We start from the raw sequence: 16055 nt of genomic DNA on the forward strand, positions 1-16055 counted from the left end.
CTCTCTAGTAGCATCATTCTGTAGAGATGATATCATGATTTAATTATTTATTTGGACACAGAAATTCACAGCCGTTATCTTTTGGAGGATAGAGTGTGCACTGAGCAAAACTCAATCATATGCAATAACTCGCAAGGAGATGGAAACCACACAAGGCAAACCCAACGTGACAAACTCAAATGAGAAGTATTTTTACCTCAAGAGCATTAAAAGGGAACATCACATCGTGCACCTTTCAGTTGGAAAAAAAACAAGAACACATACAAACTGCATTCAGCACATAGTGCACTAATTGAATAGAGAGAATTGATGATCAACTTAAAACAGAAATCCGTTGTCATCTTAACTGTTATCTAGTCGAATACTGAATCCTGACAGTACAAACTTTTTTTTTTTTTTGAGAAAGTTAACTGACAGTACAAACTTATGTTCCTAAGGTTCCTTTAAACGAGAAGCAGCAGCATCTGGGGCATAAACAAAGATCCGTTAGAGCTACTGCTGTGGTCTAGCGACCGGCTCCAACGCTTCAATTGTCACCACGCTATTACCGCGAATTACCTGAAATTGAAATTTTGCAGCAACGCACCAGTAAGGACCAGCTTAAATTCACTCAAGGGACATCTATCACTAAGGATTTTTTTAGATTAACAGATAAAGAACAAAAACTCATTAAATTAGACAAAAGCCAAATGCTATTCAAAAGAAAATAGGCTTGATTATGTATTAGCGATCGTATTCACAGCTCTAAGATCCAAACAACCAGAGTGAAAAGGAACAAGGGTAAAGGGAGAGAGAGAAGGAGAAGAGAATAAGAAACTCACCACCATGCCAATTTCATTCTTATCATTGCCATTAATTTCCACTGTGTTGTCAATGACCAAATTCATGAACTGATCAAACCCACGAAGAGTTCCAGTGACTAAGCGGTTTGCATTCAACTTGACTGTGAAAGATAAACAGCATTACTCAAGTGCGACAGCAACCTCAAAAGGCATTTAACAGAGGAATGTAAAATTAAAAAATGAGACTATGGAAATTGATGCTCTCTCTGACTAAGAAAACGCTATCTATAGAGATTTTTTCTAAAAAAAAACACCTTCATTCAGACTGCACTTTAAAAAAATTCTATGCAGTCCAGCACGCAAGGTTAATGCAAAAGATGCATTTACAGCTTCATAAAAACTGTTCTCCCTTCCTCTTTGTTTCAGCTATGGAATACCTTACTAGGTTAATTTAATGAAACAGCTGCAGAGAATTTCTGATTTTAGCTTCCACCCTAAATGTGCAAAGACGAACATAGTGCAATTAAGTTTTGCTAATGACCTGTTGCTATATTGTAGAGGCCTAAAGGGGATGCTATTTCCATACAACTATTATACTCCTACTTTCAGGTATCCTCAAATGCACCTGGCTGGTTGCTAATGTAGATAAAAGTGCTATCTACTTTGGAGGAGTTCAATCAGACATCCAGGACGAGATTTTACAAGTACTTGGATTCTCAAAAAGTACTCTACCTACTGGGTACTTGGGTGTACCTTTGAATACTAAAAGAGTATCTATTGTGCAGTGTCAATCCTTAATTGAGAAGATATTAGGCAGAATATCTAGCTGGACCTCAAAGTTCTTATCATATGCAGGAAGAGCACAGTTGTGTTATTCTCTGTGCACGACTTCTGGTCACAAATTCTCATCTTGCCCAAGAAGGTGATTAAATGTATTGAAGAGGTATGTAGGAGGTTCTTATGGACAGTAGGGATAGAGACATCAAGGAAAGCACTGATTGCCTGGGACAAATTATGGCTTATGCTGCCTCAAATCAGTTGGAGGGCTGAATATATTTGATCTGCTAGCATGGAACATGGCTGCCATTTAAGAAAGACAGATTATGGATGCAGTGGTACATATTTATTATGGGAAGCAAGGTACATTATGGGATGTATTTTGCAACCAAAGAAAGCTTCTTGGGTGGTCCAAGAAATCATGAAAGCTTATCAATACTTGTGTGGAAGTTGACTGGTAAGAAACGGATGTCCTATGCTCAGGAAAGTTCCTACTAAGCAGTTATATTTACAATTGAGAAGGAACCACCAGAAAGTGGAATGGAGGAGACTGAAATGCAACAATACGGCTTCTTCTAAATGGATATTTAACTTATTCCTGGGTAATTCTGGAAGACTGCTTACAAAAGAAAGGTTGGCTAAATGGGCATGTGTAGATCATGACAAATGTAGTCCGTGTCCACATGCTAATGTGTCCTTACTTTGCTCAAGTCTGGAGCAAGATACCTCAGTGGCTACAGATTCATGGACAGGCTCAGGGGTGGCAAGGGAAGATGGGACAGGGAAGTACTAACTGCAAAGTTAAGGGTGCACTACCTGAAGTTTATAGGATGACACATATGACAAGAAAGGAACCTGCAGATCAATCTAAAAGAAGGTCCTGAAGCTCTCACTACAATTACAATCCAGGATGTCCACATTAGAGGAGAAATGAAAGCAAGGTTATCTAGAATACTGGCTCAGTTGAATTATTATCATCCTTAGGCTGCTATACTGAACGTTCTTTTGATTTCGAAAGAATAGTAGGATGCTTGCGTAGTGTTGCTTTAACAGGCTGGGGATGTCCAGCTCTGGTTTTCTTTTTGATCTGTAATGTTCACTTTACTAGTTAAACTGCTTATTTAACCCCCCCCCCCCCCCCAAAAAAAAAAAAAAAAAGAGATGTTCAAGTCCAGGGGCATCTATGCTGGGACAAAAGTTGCACACACACACGCATTTTTTTAAACCCCACACATTGCAAAAGAAATTGCTGCAGCAAAAGCATGCAATAACAGTAGGAATATTCATGGAAGGTTTTGGGTTGCATGGTGACCAGAAGGTACTGTAAAATTGCAGTTTAAGCCACTCGGACGTGATCCTTTTGCATTAAAGGAAATGTAAAACAGGGATATAGGAAATACAGAGAGCATGGTAAATAATGCTATGATAACGTTCTAGCAAGAGTATAAGGTCAAAATAGTTTCAGCTCTTAATAGTCTAACAATAATGTCTTTGATTGTCGCTGGTTATGCATTACTTAGTGAACTTAATTTTCTCTGGTGATAATGAGGAAGGGGACGAGAATTTATCACTTGCCAGCAAACACTACTTCTTTGACCTTTGTACCTAGATAAAAGTCACTAACAGACTCCGATAATAACCAACTTTGCACGGACAAATGTAAGCAGTAGCAGAAGACAGAAAGCACACAAACTTCAATTTTTAAACCCTAAATAAATTGCAGCAAAAACAATTTAACCCTCCACAGAAAGCACACAAACATAGAAAGAAACACATAAATCATTACTAGCTGATTTTAATTTATTTTTTGATGACAGTAATGTCCGGACCAGCTTTGGCGCACATCGACTAATTCCACATCATACCTGCCACCTCCCACCAGCAACAGGTACCAGTAACTCTGTCCACCAAAGCTCGAACAGTTGAGAGGGATCACCTAGTGTTTTTTGTCTCTTCTAGAATTTAAACCACAAACCTCATGACTCTCAACCACTTCACTAGCCACTAGGTCACACCTTGAGGCGCAAATCATTACTAACTGATAAACCCTAAATTCCTATTAATCACCTAAACCCTAAGCAAATTGCAGCAAAACCAAATTAACCCTCCACATAAAGCACAAAAACGTAAAAACATACTGTATTACTAACTAATAAACCCTAAATCCCTGACAAAACACCTAAACCCTAAGCAAATTGCAGCAAAACCAAATTAAGCCTCCACATAAAGCACAAAAACGTAAAAACATACTGTATTACTAACTAATAAATCCTAAATCCCTGACAAAACACCTAAACCCTAAACAAATTGCAGCAAAACCAAATTAACCCTCCACATAAAGCACAAAAACGTAAAAACATACTGTATTACTAACTAATAAACCCTAAATCCCTGACAAAACACTTAAACCCTAAGCAAATAGCAGCAAAAACAAACTAACCAACCACAAAAAGTAATAAAAAAAACATAGAAATATAAAGCACTGCTAACTTACTTTGAAGCTGCTTGTCCATATACCTGTAGAAAACAAAACAAAACAAAACCAAAAATGAAAAACGAATAAGAAATCTTCATATACACATCGGAAAAAAGGGAAAAAAATATGAAAATCAGAAGCTAAGCTCGATGAGAGATATTACATACTTTTTGAGATCCGGAGGTTGACCAGACCTGCTCATCCTTGAGAGTTTTACCTTTTGCTCACTGCCGGAGAAGATGAAGATGAAAAATGGAAGAAAATTTGTACTTTTGCTGCGCAGTCGGGACTCAAAATGTTTAACTTCAGTCCGCTTTTTATTTGTGGCCAAAACCAACGGAGGGTTAGGTTGGTAATTTTAATTTTTTAATTTAAAAAAAAAAAAAGGAACTATGGTTATATTTGAAGTTTATTTCTTTAAATTCGAAATTATTTAAACTTGACCAAACGGGTAGTGATAAGTAGTCTTTCATCCTTAACCAAGAGGTCTCGAGTTCGAGCTGTCTTGGGTACGGAATTGCCTTTGTTAGGGAGTGTTTTACCCCCTAATGTGGGACTTTTCGGCGCGAATCCGAATTTAGTCGGGCTCCAATGTGGGTACCAGATATCGGATGGGAAACAAAAAAAATTATAGGTTGATGTAGCTTTTGTTATAATATTGAAATATTTGCTATGCATTTTTAAGATGTTTTTCCAGAGATTCAATTTTTATGAGAGAATTTCTTTATAGTTTCATGGAATTCGAGAAGAAGAAGAAACTCTTTTGTGTGGAGAAAAAATGATCGTATGAAGTTGAGATATTATTATCGAAATATCTTTTACTTAATAAAATGTGGCAAGTATCAATTAATTTTAAAATAGGGACTGATATTCCATTACCCTTAAGGCCTAAAGTGGCTATTTGTCAAAATCATCATAGATTACATTTTAAAACTTACCCAACATTCCTTACTGGGCCGAGACTGGAAATGGGCTTTTAACGGGCCCTCACTTGTGAATTGGGATATCTCGGTTCATATATTAATTTAACTGGCGAAGGTTCATGAAATGGAACCATTTCTCGATTGATCGATATCTCGGTTCATATATTAATTTTTTTCATCCCGTGTTTGACACTCGTAGTGGGGCTCGACTTAATACAGATTCTCGCCGGGATGTCCCAGGGGTAACTAACAAAAGTGATTCTATTTATCAGAACTTGAAAGACATCTGATTAAAAGTGAAGGAAAACTTACCACTCCGTCACATTTTTGGTAGTTTGGGACCAAAAGTTTCAAGTTGTCACATTTTTCTACCATACTTTGTAAAGATTTTTTGTGCAGAATAAAGTTTGGGTAATTTTAATTGTTTCTTAAAGGTTGAGTGAAGTGTTTTTGAGTTGTGAGACACTGAGATGCGATTATTTTTTGAAAAATAGCTCAAAACCATTACTTTGAAAATTGATTTTTTCAGCAAAAAAAAATAAATATAGAAATTGAAAATATCTCTTGAAAATGATCCAAACAAAATATTTTTTAAGAAAGAATTGTAACATTTCAAAAAAGTTATTCACAAATAAATATCGTGTTTAATATTCTTTTGAATTGAATTGATTGTTTTTGTCATACATATATGTTTGCTTGGTCCTTATTTTACTATTTTAGTCTAAATTTTTGTCTCCTTTGATTTGAGTAGGATAATTGATTAAGATGAGTGATTGATTCTAGCAAACTTCAAATTCTAATTTTATTTCGATATAAATCATATAGGTAGGTCTAAGATACATTCATAAGATCTAGTTGCATGTTAAAATTTCATTAGTATTGCATACGCTTTGACAATCCACAATCTAATTAAGAAAAAAAAAATAATTTATTAATAGTATATTAATTTATATCTTATCTGTATTATCCACCAATATTTTTTCTTTCAAATCTTCCAAAGTAGTTCTTTATTATTCATTCAAAATAAAAATTCTAGTTATTACAATCCAATCATGCCAAACTAAAGAGCACTTTAAAAGTTTTGGATGTCTAAACAAATTTAATTTTCCAAAAACTTTTTTTCAAAATTTAATTTTTGAAAAAGTAAATCAAAACTAAATCCAACATTTTTCTTTCATCCATTATCTTGATAATTTGCACCATATTATTGTCGTTCCATTATTGCATAGTGGAAGATGGGCTTAGAGGGCGCTCCTGCAACGGTTATTTGTAAAAATTATTTCGGATTGACTATTTTCAAATCGCTTGTTAATATTTAGTCATCGATTAAAATGTGATAAAGAAATAGATAGGAGTATATATTATGTAACAAGAAAAAAATTGTGGACAAATAAAACAAAATAATCTAACACACGGTATAGATCAAGTTTGAAACTTTGTATATATAGGTATTCAAAACATTAGTGGAAACTCCATGAATCATGATTCATGGTGTTTAAATATTTATCGACTCAAATTTTAGGAATATTTATTGGAGTTCAAACATTCATGAATTCATATATTCTTCAAATAAAATAAGATGTGAAATATACGATACTGATAATAAATATTTACTCCAAATTCGATATTTATATCAAACTGATGAATACATCAAGCATTTCTTAATTCATAATCTTATTGCTAACTATGATTAACTAACACATATTTTAACTTTTATGATTACCTAATATGATTTGGTGTAAAAAAACGAGTGTCATTAACTTATTACTTGATATAGACTCTATGATTGAGCTAGCTAGCAATCAAAAGTTAAAAGCCATAATCCACATTGCCATGATTATTTGGAATGCGTGTTCAACATACTTTCATCACACATAATAATCATTTCTTAACAAACTCACCAAAATAAAGTTTTGGAATTGTAACTCTTATGCATTATTCATTTTGAAAACTATGTAATAATTCTTTTCTTTTCTTTTTTCTTTTTTTTTTAACATGATGTGGACATACATTTAAAATTTAAGACTTCAAATACATCTACTGTTTGGCCCAAATTAATGCTTAAAAGATTAGCATAACATGTTAATAGCCTGATTTTCAAATGTTGTACGTATTCAACGAATTTGAGCTTAAAAAATATTGTTTAATAGGTTCTTGATATATGTATATTCATGTTAAGAAATTTTTTGAACATACATATAAGATTTGAGTTAAAATTATTGTATTTTGCCGAATTTGTAATAAGATGCATTGTATATTCCTAACGGAGATGAGGATGATAATATATATATATAGAGAGAGAGAGAGAGAATCATTTGGTAGAGTGTATTAACAAAAATAATACATGTGTTAACTTCGTGTATTAATAATATCTTATTAAATATATTTTTTCATGTTATGTATAACTAATGCTTACTCTCTGTGGTGTATTAATATCATATATTTAACTAATTCAAATCATGAAGACAAAGTGCAATGTCCCATCACATGATTTCAAACCATTTATGTACTTATTATATAATAATAAATATACTGTAGTGTATCATCATCAACCTTTTTTTAACATGATTTAATTTCAATTTTGTAAACAAATTGCCCGCTAAATTTTAGTCAGTAACCACATGTCCCATCATATATTACAAATTATAATTTGAATTAATAGATAAAAGCCTAGAGAAAACAACAACAACAACAATTAATTCCACCTTAATCCAAATATAGTTGATACCACAAACTGTATAAATTAATTCTTACCATCCATATATATTTTTTCTGTTCTATTTGGACTCATATAATTCTAATTATAAAAGAGGTCTTCATAATAATTTTTTACACTTTACATTATCAACCATTGATAAAAATACCAACAACCTAAATACTTAATTTGCTAAGTTTGTATTTACCATTATTAACAAATGACATCAACAAATTTATTGTTATAAATGCATAGATATTATAGCCACCAAAAAAACTTTGACGAAGAAGCTTGTTCAGTAAATTTTTGCTGCTGTCTCCTGCTCTCCATAATTATGCATTTAATATGCTCATTTATTTTTTAGGACTTTGTTTATTTATGTTTACCAACCAATTTGTTTGAATGCATTTGATACTCCGGTGTTCATAATTATATTGAAGCTCGACTAAATTTAGATTCGCACTGGGAAGTCCCACATTGGGGTAGAGCGCCCTCTGACTCTGCACCAAGGGAACTCAAATCTGACACCTCTGGATTAAGGATGAATGAATATTTACCACTCCACCACAACCCTTGTTGGTTCATTTGATATGGTTTTATATTTATATGGGGGAAAAGGTGCAAGTACCCCCTAAACTATGACTAAAATCCCAGATATACACATTAACTAAATTAATGTCCTATTACCTTCCTGAATCCATTTTTTTTTTTATAAATTTGTAGACCTTTTTGGCTTACATGGCATCCAAATATCTCACATGTGCCTCAATTGCGTGAAGTCACGGAGTGTGCCACGTAAGACAAAAGATGTACAAAATTACAAAAAAAAAAGAGTTCAGGGGTGTTGTAGGACCTTAGTTTAGTTATGGTGTGTCTCTGGGATTTCAGTCATAGTCTAGGGAGTACTTATGTCTTATCCCTTTATTTGGGAGAAAAACTCAATAGTATGTTATTCCCTCCGTTTTATATTACTGTCCATGTATTAAAAATAGTTATTTCATATTATTTGTCAATTTACAGAATCAAAGTAATTTTATCTTTAAATTAGTTCTTTTTAACAGTATAAATAAATTTATAAAATTCCAGAAAAAATCTTGAGTGATAAATTAGTAAATTTGTTCTTTTGCATGTAAAGAGGAAAATAAACAACTACTAATATAAATAAGAGAATATCAAACCATCAAAAATAGTCTATTGTGCCATCAAATTAAACCCCCCATGTTAGTTAATTTATAATTCATTAATCACTAATTCAACCTCTAATTTTATATTTAAAAAATCTAAAATATACATAAAAAAAAACACTTAAAAATACTTTATATATATCATATAATTTTTTTTTCGAGAAAATCAGAGTGAACCCGCTCGCTACCCTCTAGATCCGCCCAAGACCATACTAACCCAACCCAACCGAAAATCCCATTTTAACCGACCCCTTTACTAATTAAAGGAAATCAGTTAGTCAAAATGAAGACGTTAAGGTGAATCACCAAATAAAACAGAGCCGTCCGGTCCCAAAGGAGCGTCTCTCCAATTGGCACCTAATTTCTCGTTCTGTAACTCTTTATCTTCCTCATCAACCAGCCATTGTTGAATCACACAGTATAATAATACACATTTTCTTGCTCTGCACACATCCCCATAGCTAAAAATACTCAAAGAAAATTCAATAATCAATACACAATACCCCTGCATTTCCTCCATTACTATGCACGTTTAAGCTTGATCTAGATTTGTTCCTTTCACTTGTTTTTTTCTTCTTCTAATATAACAGGGTTAATGGGTACCGTATAGTCGTAAACTTCCTCTGTTTTCACTATCAAGATTTGTTAATGTTTTGTCCCTTTCTATTCTGTTAATTTCTTCCATTTAACTCTTCTTCTCCTCAAGTGGTTAAAGAATCTCTGTATTTCTTCGTTTTGTGCTAAACGGGGAATATAATATTGCTTAATTCCAAAAACCCAGAAAAACCCATGTTTTTTTTTCATCATTTCAAGAAAAGAATCGAAAACCCAGTTGTTGTTTTTTTGTATTAAGATTGTTGTATTTTGATTTTTATACGATTTGGGTAAATGGGGAATTGTTTTGGGGTATCGAGGAAGTCGGCATCGGAGATTGCGCCGGCCGATGTGCTGAAGAAATATCCGGCTGTTAAGCTGTACGGAAATCCGAATAGTGTTACGACCTATTACATTCGATGTGCTCTGCTTTACAAGCCGGTGACAGTCAATTTCATCCCCTCCGATACCCACCAATCGCCGGCGGTGGAGTATAAATCGGATTCAGTCACTGGGTCTGTTGATTCCGTGGTGCGTTACTTGGATTTGAAGTTTCCGGAGCCGAAGCTGTTGACGGGGTGTATTGGTGGGTGGTATGATGAAACGACGCCGTATGTTGTGTGGTTGGTGATTTTGCAGCATAGGAGTATGATGTGGCATTTGGAGAGAATGGGGAGGTGGGCGGAGGACTTGGCGGCGCGTGGAGGTAAAGCACGAGGTGATCCGGCGATGGGGACTCCACGAATGGAGGTGAGGAAGTTTGCTAGAGGTTATTCACAGTTGCTGGAGCTAATGCTTGAACATGCTCAAATGGAAGAAAGAGTTGTCTTTCAAATCTTGGAAAAAGCTGATAGAGGTAAATTTTGTTTTATCAGATTGCTGAGAATATAGTGAAGATAATTTGTTTGTTAGCTTAGCTCCATTGATTAACTGTGAATCAAGTAAATCTTTTTATCAGTCAATCAACTATGCCTGTATGTAGCAGCGCGTTGTGTTGCTTATCCTTCCATACTAGTAGTTGTAGTATTAATCTTATAGTTCCTTATTGTTCAATTTCTGCTACTATCTATTGCTCTTGTACTTTGATTTATCGTACTATTTTGTCGTAGTTACCGTTCCTTTTTTTAAAGAATGCTTTGTTATGCTTTCGATAGTATTTTGTCATGATTTCTTCACTTCCGTTATTTCTTTTTTCCAATCTGCTTTGATATGTTTTTTCTTGAGTCGAGGGTCTATTGGAAACAATCAAACTACCTCCCAAGGTAGGAGTGAGGTCTGTGTACACTCTACTCTACCCTCCCCAGATCCTACTTGTGCTCTTACATTATGTATGTTGTTGTTTGTTATCTATAGTTGGACGCGCAGAAATATTGAGTAATGTACTGCTGGTTGTTGGATTGTATTGGTGTTTATTCCCATGTGTGGGGCTTGTTTTGGACTTATTGTATTTTTTGGCTCAATACTCAGAGGTTTAGCTAGTTTAAGTAGACTAGTTTTAGTTTAAGTGGACTACAAGTCTTCTCCTTTATTCGAGCTTGTGACCATTATGCTTGGAAAATGTCTCTTTGTTAAGATTAACTCTATCTATGATTAGCCTGTTTCAAGAAAGATATTTGGAAATGGAAACGGAGTTACAACGACAGAGTCAAATATAGCAGGTTTTGCAATAAATTTAGTTGGTACAAACTTACAAGATCGATTGATCCTCAATGGATGCAGAAAGGTGAGATGCAGAACGAAATCAATTTTTTAGATTGATTTATCTTCATGGTGGGACTGTTATTCTAATGTATGTTTGAACGAAATCAGAACTCCAATTGAGGATGGGGGGTGTTGAACTGAAAGAGAGACAGATTTTCCGGGATAAGCAGTGACTGATCAACAAGAACGTTTAGCTTATTAATTTACTTATAGGGAGCTATGTCCTTGCTTTAGTACTTAATGTGTCTGACGTTAGTTGCTTCTCCGAACGCATGCTGATCTGGTAATCTGTTGTTTTGCTGCGATACATTGACCTTTAGTGGGCTTATAATTCAGGACTGTCTAAAGCTGCAAATGAGGACCATGCAAGGGACCTTCCTATGATGAATGGTATTAAAGAAGATATCAAATCTATAGGAGTTCTTGATTCAGGGCATCCTGCCTACCAAGATGCCCTCTGCAACCTCTCTACTCGACTCAAAACCTTAAAGGTAACGTACATTCTGCATTCATTATAGCATCACTTGTCAGAATTCCGATAGATGTTTTGCAGGGTGATTCAGATTTTAGTCCACCAAATCCTTCTGAAATGTGGCTATCTAATGCAGGAGCATAGCAAGAAACACTTTGAAGAAGAGGAGAAGAATCTACTGCCACTGATGGAGGCGGCTGAATTGAGTAAAGCACAACAGGATAAAGTCCTAGACCAGTGTTTGGATGTCATGCACGGGACACACTCACATCTGTTTCGTTTCTTTATGGAAGGCCTCCTCCCTCCAGATGCCATGCATTACTTGGACATGCTTTCTAGGTGCAGTGACCAAAACCGAGTGTCTACTATGCTCCGGTTAATCATTGATAAGACTGTATAATCAATACAACAATCACTCGATGATCAAGAAATTAATCGTTGAGTCTGGTCCAGCTTCGCGCTTAAAGTGGAGCACTTGATGCTATGATCACTTGTAATTGCTTTGCTCTTCTTTTATGTTCTTTAAGAACCATTGTTACCTTTTGTTGTTTCTTTCACAAGGCAGATACTCAAAGCAAAAGGGAGGAGAGGTTGCCTTATGTTCTTTCCACTTTTAGTTTTTGCTATATTTTTCTTTCTTTTACTTTAGCACTTTAGCTGGTTATAATACAATATGTACATAGGGAAAACATCAAAGAGACAAGCTTTGATGGATGTTGCTTTGAATTTACTACTTTGTTAATGTAAATAATTTGGAGGTAGTCCATGTGGAATGTTGTTGCTTTTATGTTAAAAAAAGAAAGGTTTTGATGTCATTTATGTTTTTGTACATGTTCATCAAAGTCACTTGTATATCATGCAATTGTTAACTTTAATGCCTTTAGCTTGGGGAGAGAAAAAGAGAATATTGTATTGTGGATAAGCATATTGCTTCTTCTTTTGTATTATACTTTTTAGCCTTCTTTTCCTTTGTTATTCTTCACTTCAAAGTTAAGCTGCATTTTTCCAATTTAGAGCTTGTTCAGGTTGGTTTATTTTAAGTGTTTTTAACTCAAAATAGCTTTTAAACGATTTGATAGTGTTTGAATACAATAAAAAGAGTTTTAAGCAACACTCGTTTTTAAGTCAAAATAATAAAAATAAGTCAAAAGTTGTAAGTTAGATATCTTAGCTTAGCTTATGATTTTTGGCTTATAAGTTATAAGTTATAAGTCCATTGACTTATAAGTTATAAGTTATAAGTCCAATCAAACATGCTCGTAGATTCTATAGCCTTGGGAGATTGGGAAAAAAAATTATTCTCTCTATTTCAATTTATGTGATACCATTTGACTATTGACATAAATTTTAAGGGGAAAAAAAAGGTTTTTTTGAAATTTGTGGTCTAAAACTTCTTGATCAATTGTCTGACTACAAATCATTTTACTAAGAATAAAATGACAATTTTAAAGTTAAATTATTTCCAATTTAGAAAGTTGACATTCTTATTAGAATGGACTAAAACAGAAAGTGTTGTAATATAAATTGAGAAAGAGGAAGTAATACTCTTTCTTATCCATTTTAATTTATATGTATTTATTTATTTTTAGTTTGTTTTAAAAAAAAAAAATTATAATATTTAATTTTTATTCTTCAATTCTAACTCATCGCATGGGTCATAACTCATAGCATCCTGCATAATTCAAATATGTAACTGATAATCTATAGTTTAAATTTAAACGTATATCTTTTATCTCTTTAAGTTATCCGATTTTCTTAGGTCATGTTCCACTAAATTACGAAAAACGCAAGAACAGCATATTTAATGTATTCATAAGTAAGATCGAAGAAAAATGAAGTACATAGGTATATTTTACGTCTACTTTATATGCAGGAAATTGTTTCCGACAAAATATCTAACTCAATTAATTCTATCCATAGTGTTGAAATTGATGATAGCTGGCCTCACTTCTATGATGCTTTTTTCAATTTTTGAAATTTAAATTTAATGGGCGAAATAAATTCAATCTGGAAAAAGCTCGTGATTTAACAGACTTAACAATACTGGCATTAATCAATAATAAAATTGACCAAATCTTGCATACTCATTCCATATATTTAAATAATTTTTAAATAGGCCAAACACATATACATCCCTTTTAATTTGTCCGTATTTTTCATTTTGGCAGCCTTGTTCCATTTTAACCCTTAAACTTCATTTTTTATGTACCATTTTAACACGAAATACTATTTTTATGATTTCTTTATTTCTATATATATTCTTCAATTGCAACTTCTTATTTTAAATCGACATGTGTCAGTTAATTTTAGTTTTAAAAAATAAAAATTAACAAAAAATATTTCTTTTTAAAAAATACTAATTTCTTTTTAAGAGTTTTATGTATTTTTGTGTGAAAAATAACTGACGAAATTGTGTTGGTTTTCTTTCTTAAAAATCACTGACAATCTAACAAAGTCAGTCAAGTTTTAACATTTTCTAGTAGTGTTATTAGCAATGAACAAGAATCTTTTTTACTCATATTGAAGATGAGTTTTTTTATTCGTATTGATTTATATTAAAAATAAAAAAGTGAGTATTTGCGTTAAATTTAGATAGCCTAGATGATAAGAAAAAATAAATAAGTAGTGTTATTTAATTTAATTGAATGTTTAAGAAAGAAAATCAAAAAACTTTCGTCAATTTACTTTCATGCAAAAATATAGAGAAATCTCAAAAAATAATATTATTGTTTGAAAAAAAAAATCGCGAATGTTTAATTTTTTAAATGAAAATTAACAGACACACGTCTATTTTTTAAAATAAGAAATTGCAATTGAAGAACATAAATAAATAAAAAATCATAAAAATTAGTATTAGTGTTTAAATGGTACAGAAAAAATGGAGTTTAAGGGTTACAATGGAACAAGGCTAAGTTGGAGTGCCAAAATGAAAAATGAGGGCAAGTTTGAGGGGTTGTTTATGTGTTTGGCCTTTTAAATATGACTGAAATTATAGTAATTATATTTAATTATTTATCCGAAGGAATAGAGGGATTTATTAGAATAAAATAGTTTACTCAGATAGGTACCAAATAACTTTATTCATTAAAATTTGGACAAATATAAAAAAGTTACTTATACATTTTTTTTTCTTTGTTCTAAAAACCTAAAATCCGATGTCTTTTATATCTTTATTTTTATTGTTGTTTTCTTCATTTAATTTTCATACCCTTTTATAGATACACAATAATTTCAAAAAAACAATCATAGATTTCGTCAAGATCTTATAAAATGATAATTCATAATTCATAAATTTGAAAATGAGCACTCCGAGTGCCACTAGAATTTAATGACCATAATTATAAAATTAAAATTGTCCTTCTAGAGAGATCTATAAATAATTTATTTTTAGACTACGAAAGCAATATGCTAGTATCATGCAATCTCATTAGAAGTTCCATGCTAAAAAAAAGATATAAAGTCAACAATTTATTTAAAAAAATAAGTCGTATATATTGACAGTGTAAAATCAACCTGTATTTTCAACTCGACATTGTTCTTGTGCAAGTTGTTGTGATAACAATTAGAGCAAATTTCTTTCTTCAACATTTCTTTGAGCCTTTCATGATCCAATAAAATAAATTATCGTTTTGAAAATATTTTGACAAAATTTCTGAAGAATCAATTTGATTTAGATGCCAGCCCAAAATTTGATGGAGGCTAAAATAGGTTGGGCTGAAATGGCCAGGTCAACAATCAATCCAAATATGAACAAATTGGGCAGGTTCTAATTTAGGGATATACTTTAGTTTGCAATATTACGTATCTTATTAAATTTTGGTGTGTTCAGATACATTCAAATACATGTGTCTTGAAATACATTATGTCAAAATTAGGTGAAATTTGTTCTAGATACATTGTATCCAAGTGGATTCACATGTATTTCAGATACAAAACAAATCTCGCTCGCCTCCCTTGCCTCTCTCTCCTATGTATCTGGTCTTAGATAGATGTGAATCATACCAAATACATGTATCTAGTCCACTCGCATGTATCTGGAATACATAACGAATCTCGCTCACATCTCTCGCTATTTTAGTGAATCTGATAGCAAAAATACATGTATTTAAGTGTATCTTACACAATAAATGGTAAGAAACCGTTAATTAGTGGAAATATACGTAATATTTTGATAGTATAGGTAATAATAACATATATGGTAGTGAAGTACGTCTAATTATATAATCTCTCCTTCTAATTTCATGGACTAATTTTGTCACCTCTAATTGAAACACTTGATCTTGAACTATAGATAATTAGATTTTTTTTCAAATAAATAATTAAGTAACAAATTCGAAATTTGATAATTACTTTCCGAAATGGAGATAAGCAGATATTATGAGGAAGATACACTTAGATACATGTATTATGAGGAAATTTGATAATTACTTATGAGTGTCAGTCAATTTTTT

The 16055-nt window shown here is 32.7% G+C and overlaps 3 protein-coding genes across 3 annotated transcripts in view; 1 reads left to right on the plus strand and 2 right to left on the minus strand.

Annotated features, from left to right (window-relative positions):
* Positions 1-268: 268 nt before the first annotated feature.
* Positions 269-4357, minus strand: LOC125845387 (probable small nuclear ribonucleoprotein G). Its single transcript, XM_049524889.1, has 4 exons — positions 4203-4357; positions 4054-4076; positions 822-943; positions 269-558 (listed from the first exon to the last, which is right to left on the minus strand). The coding sequence occupies exons 1-4, from the start codon at positions 4235-4237 to the stop codon at positions 493-495; spliced, it is 246 nt and encodes an 81-aa protein (XP_049380846.1). The 5' UTR covers positions 4238-4357; the 3' UTR covers positions 269-492.
* The window catches only part of LOC125845351 (uncharacterized), a 174941-nt gene continuing 159154 nt past the window's right edge, over positions 269-16055 (minus strand). The window contains exons 2-3 of the transcript XR_007444272.1: positions 822-943; positions 269-558 (exon numbers count right to left, since the gene is read on the minus strand). The gene's annotated coding sequence lies outside the window, so the exon portion shown is untranslated. The remainder of the gene's footprint in view (positions 559-821; positions 944-16055) is intronic.
* Positions 9141-12203, plus strand: LOC125845358 (uncharacterized). The gene is made up of 3 exons (XM_049524857.1): positions 9141-10287; positions 11469-11623; positions 11741-12203. Exons 1-3 carry the CDS (start codon positions 9726-9728, stop codon positions 12002-12004), a joined length of 981 nt encoding a protein of 326 aa, XP_049380814.1. The 5' UTR covers positions 9141-9725; the 3' UTR covers positions 12005-12203.

Source organism: Solanum stenotomum, chromosome 11 (assembly GCF_019186545.1).
Source record: "Solanum stenotomum isolate F172 chromosome 11, ASM1918654v1, whole genome shotgun sequence".
Taxonomy (NCBI): Eukaryota; Viridiplantae; Streptophyta; class Magnoliopsida; order Solanales; family Solanaceae; genus Solanum; species Solanum stenotomum.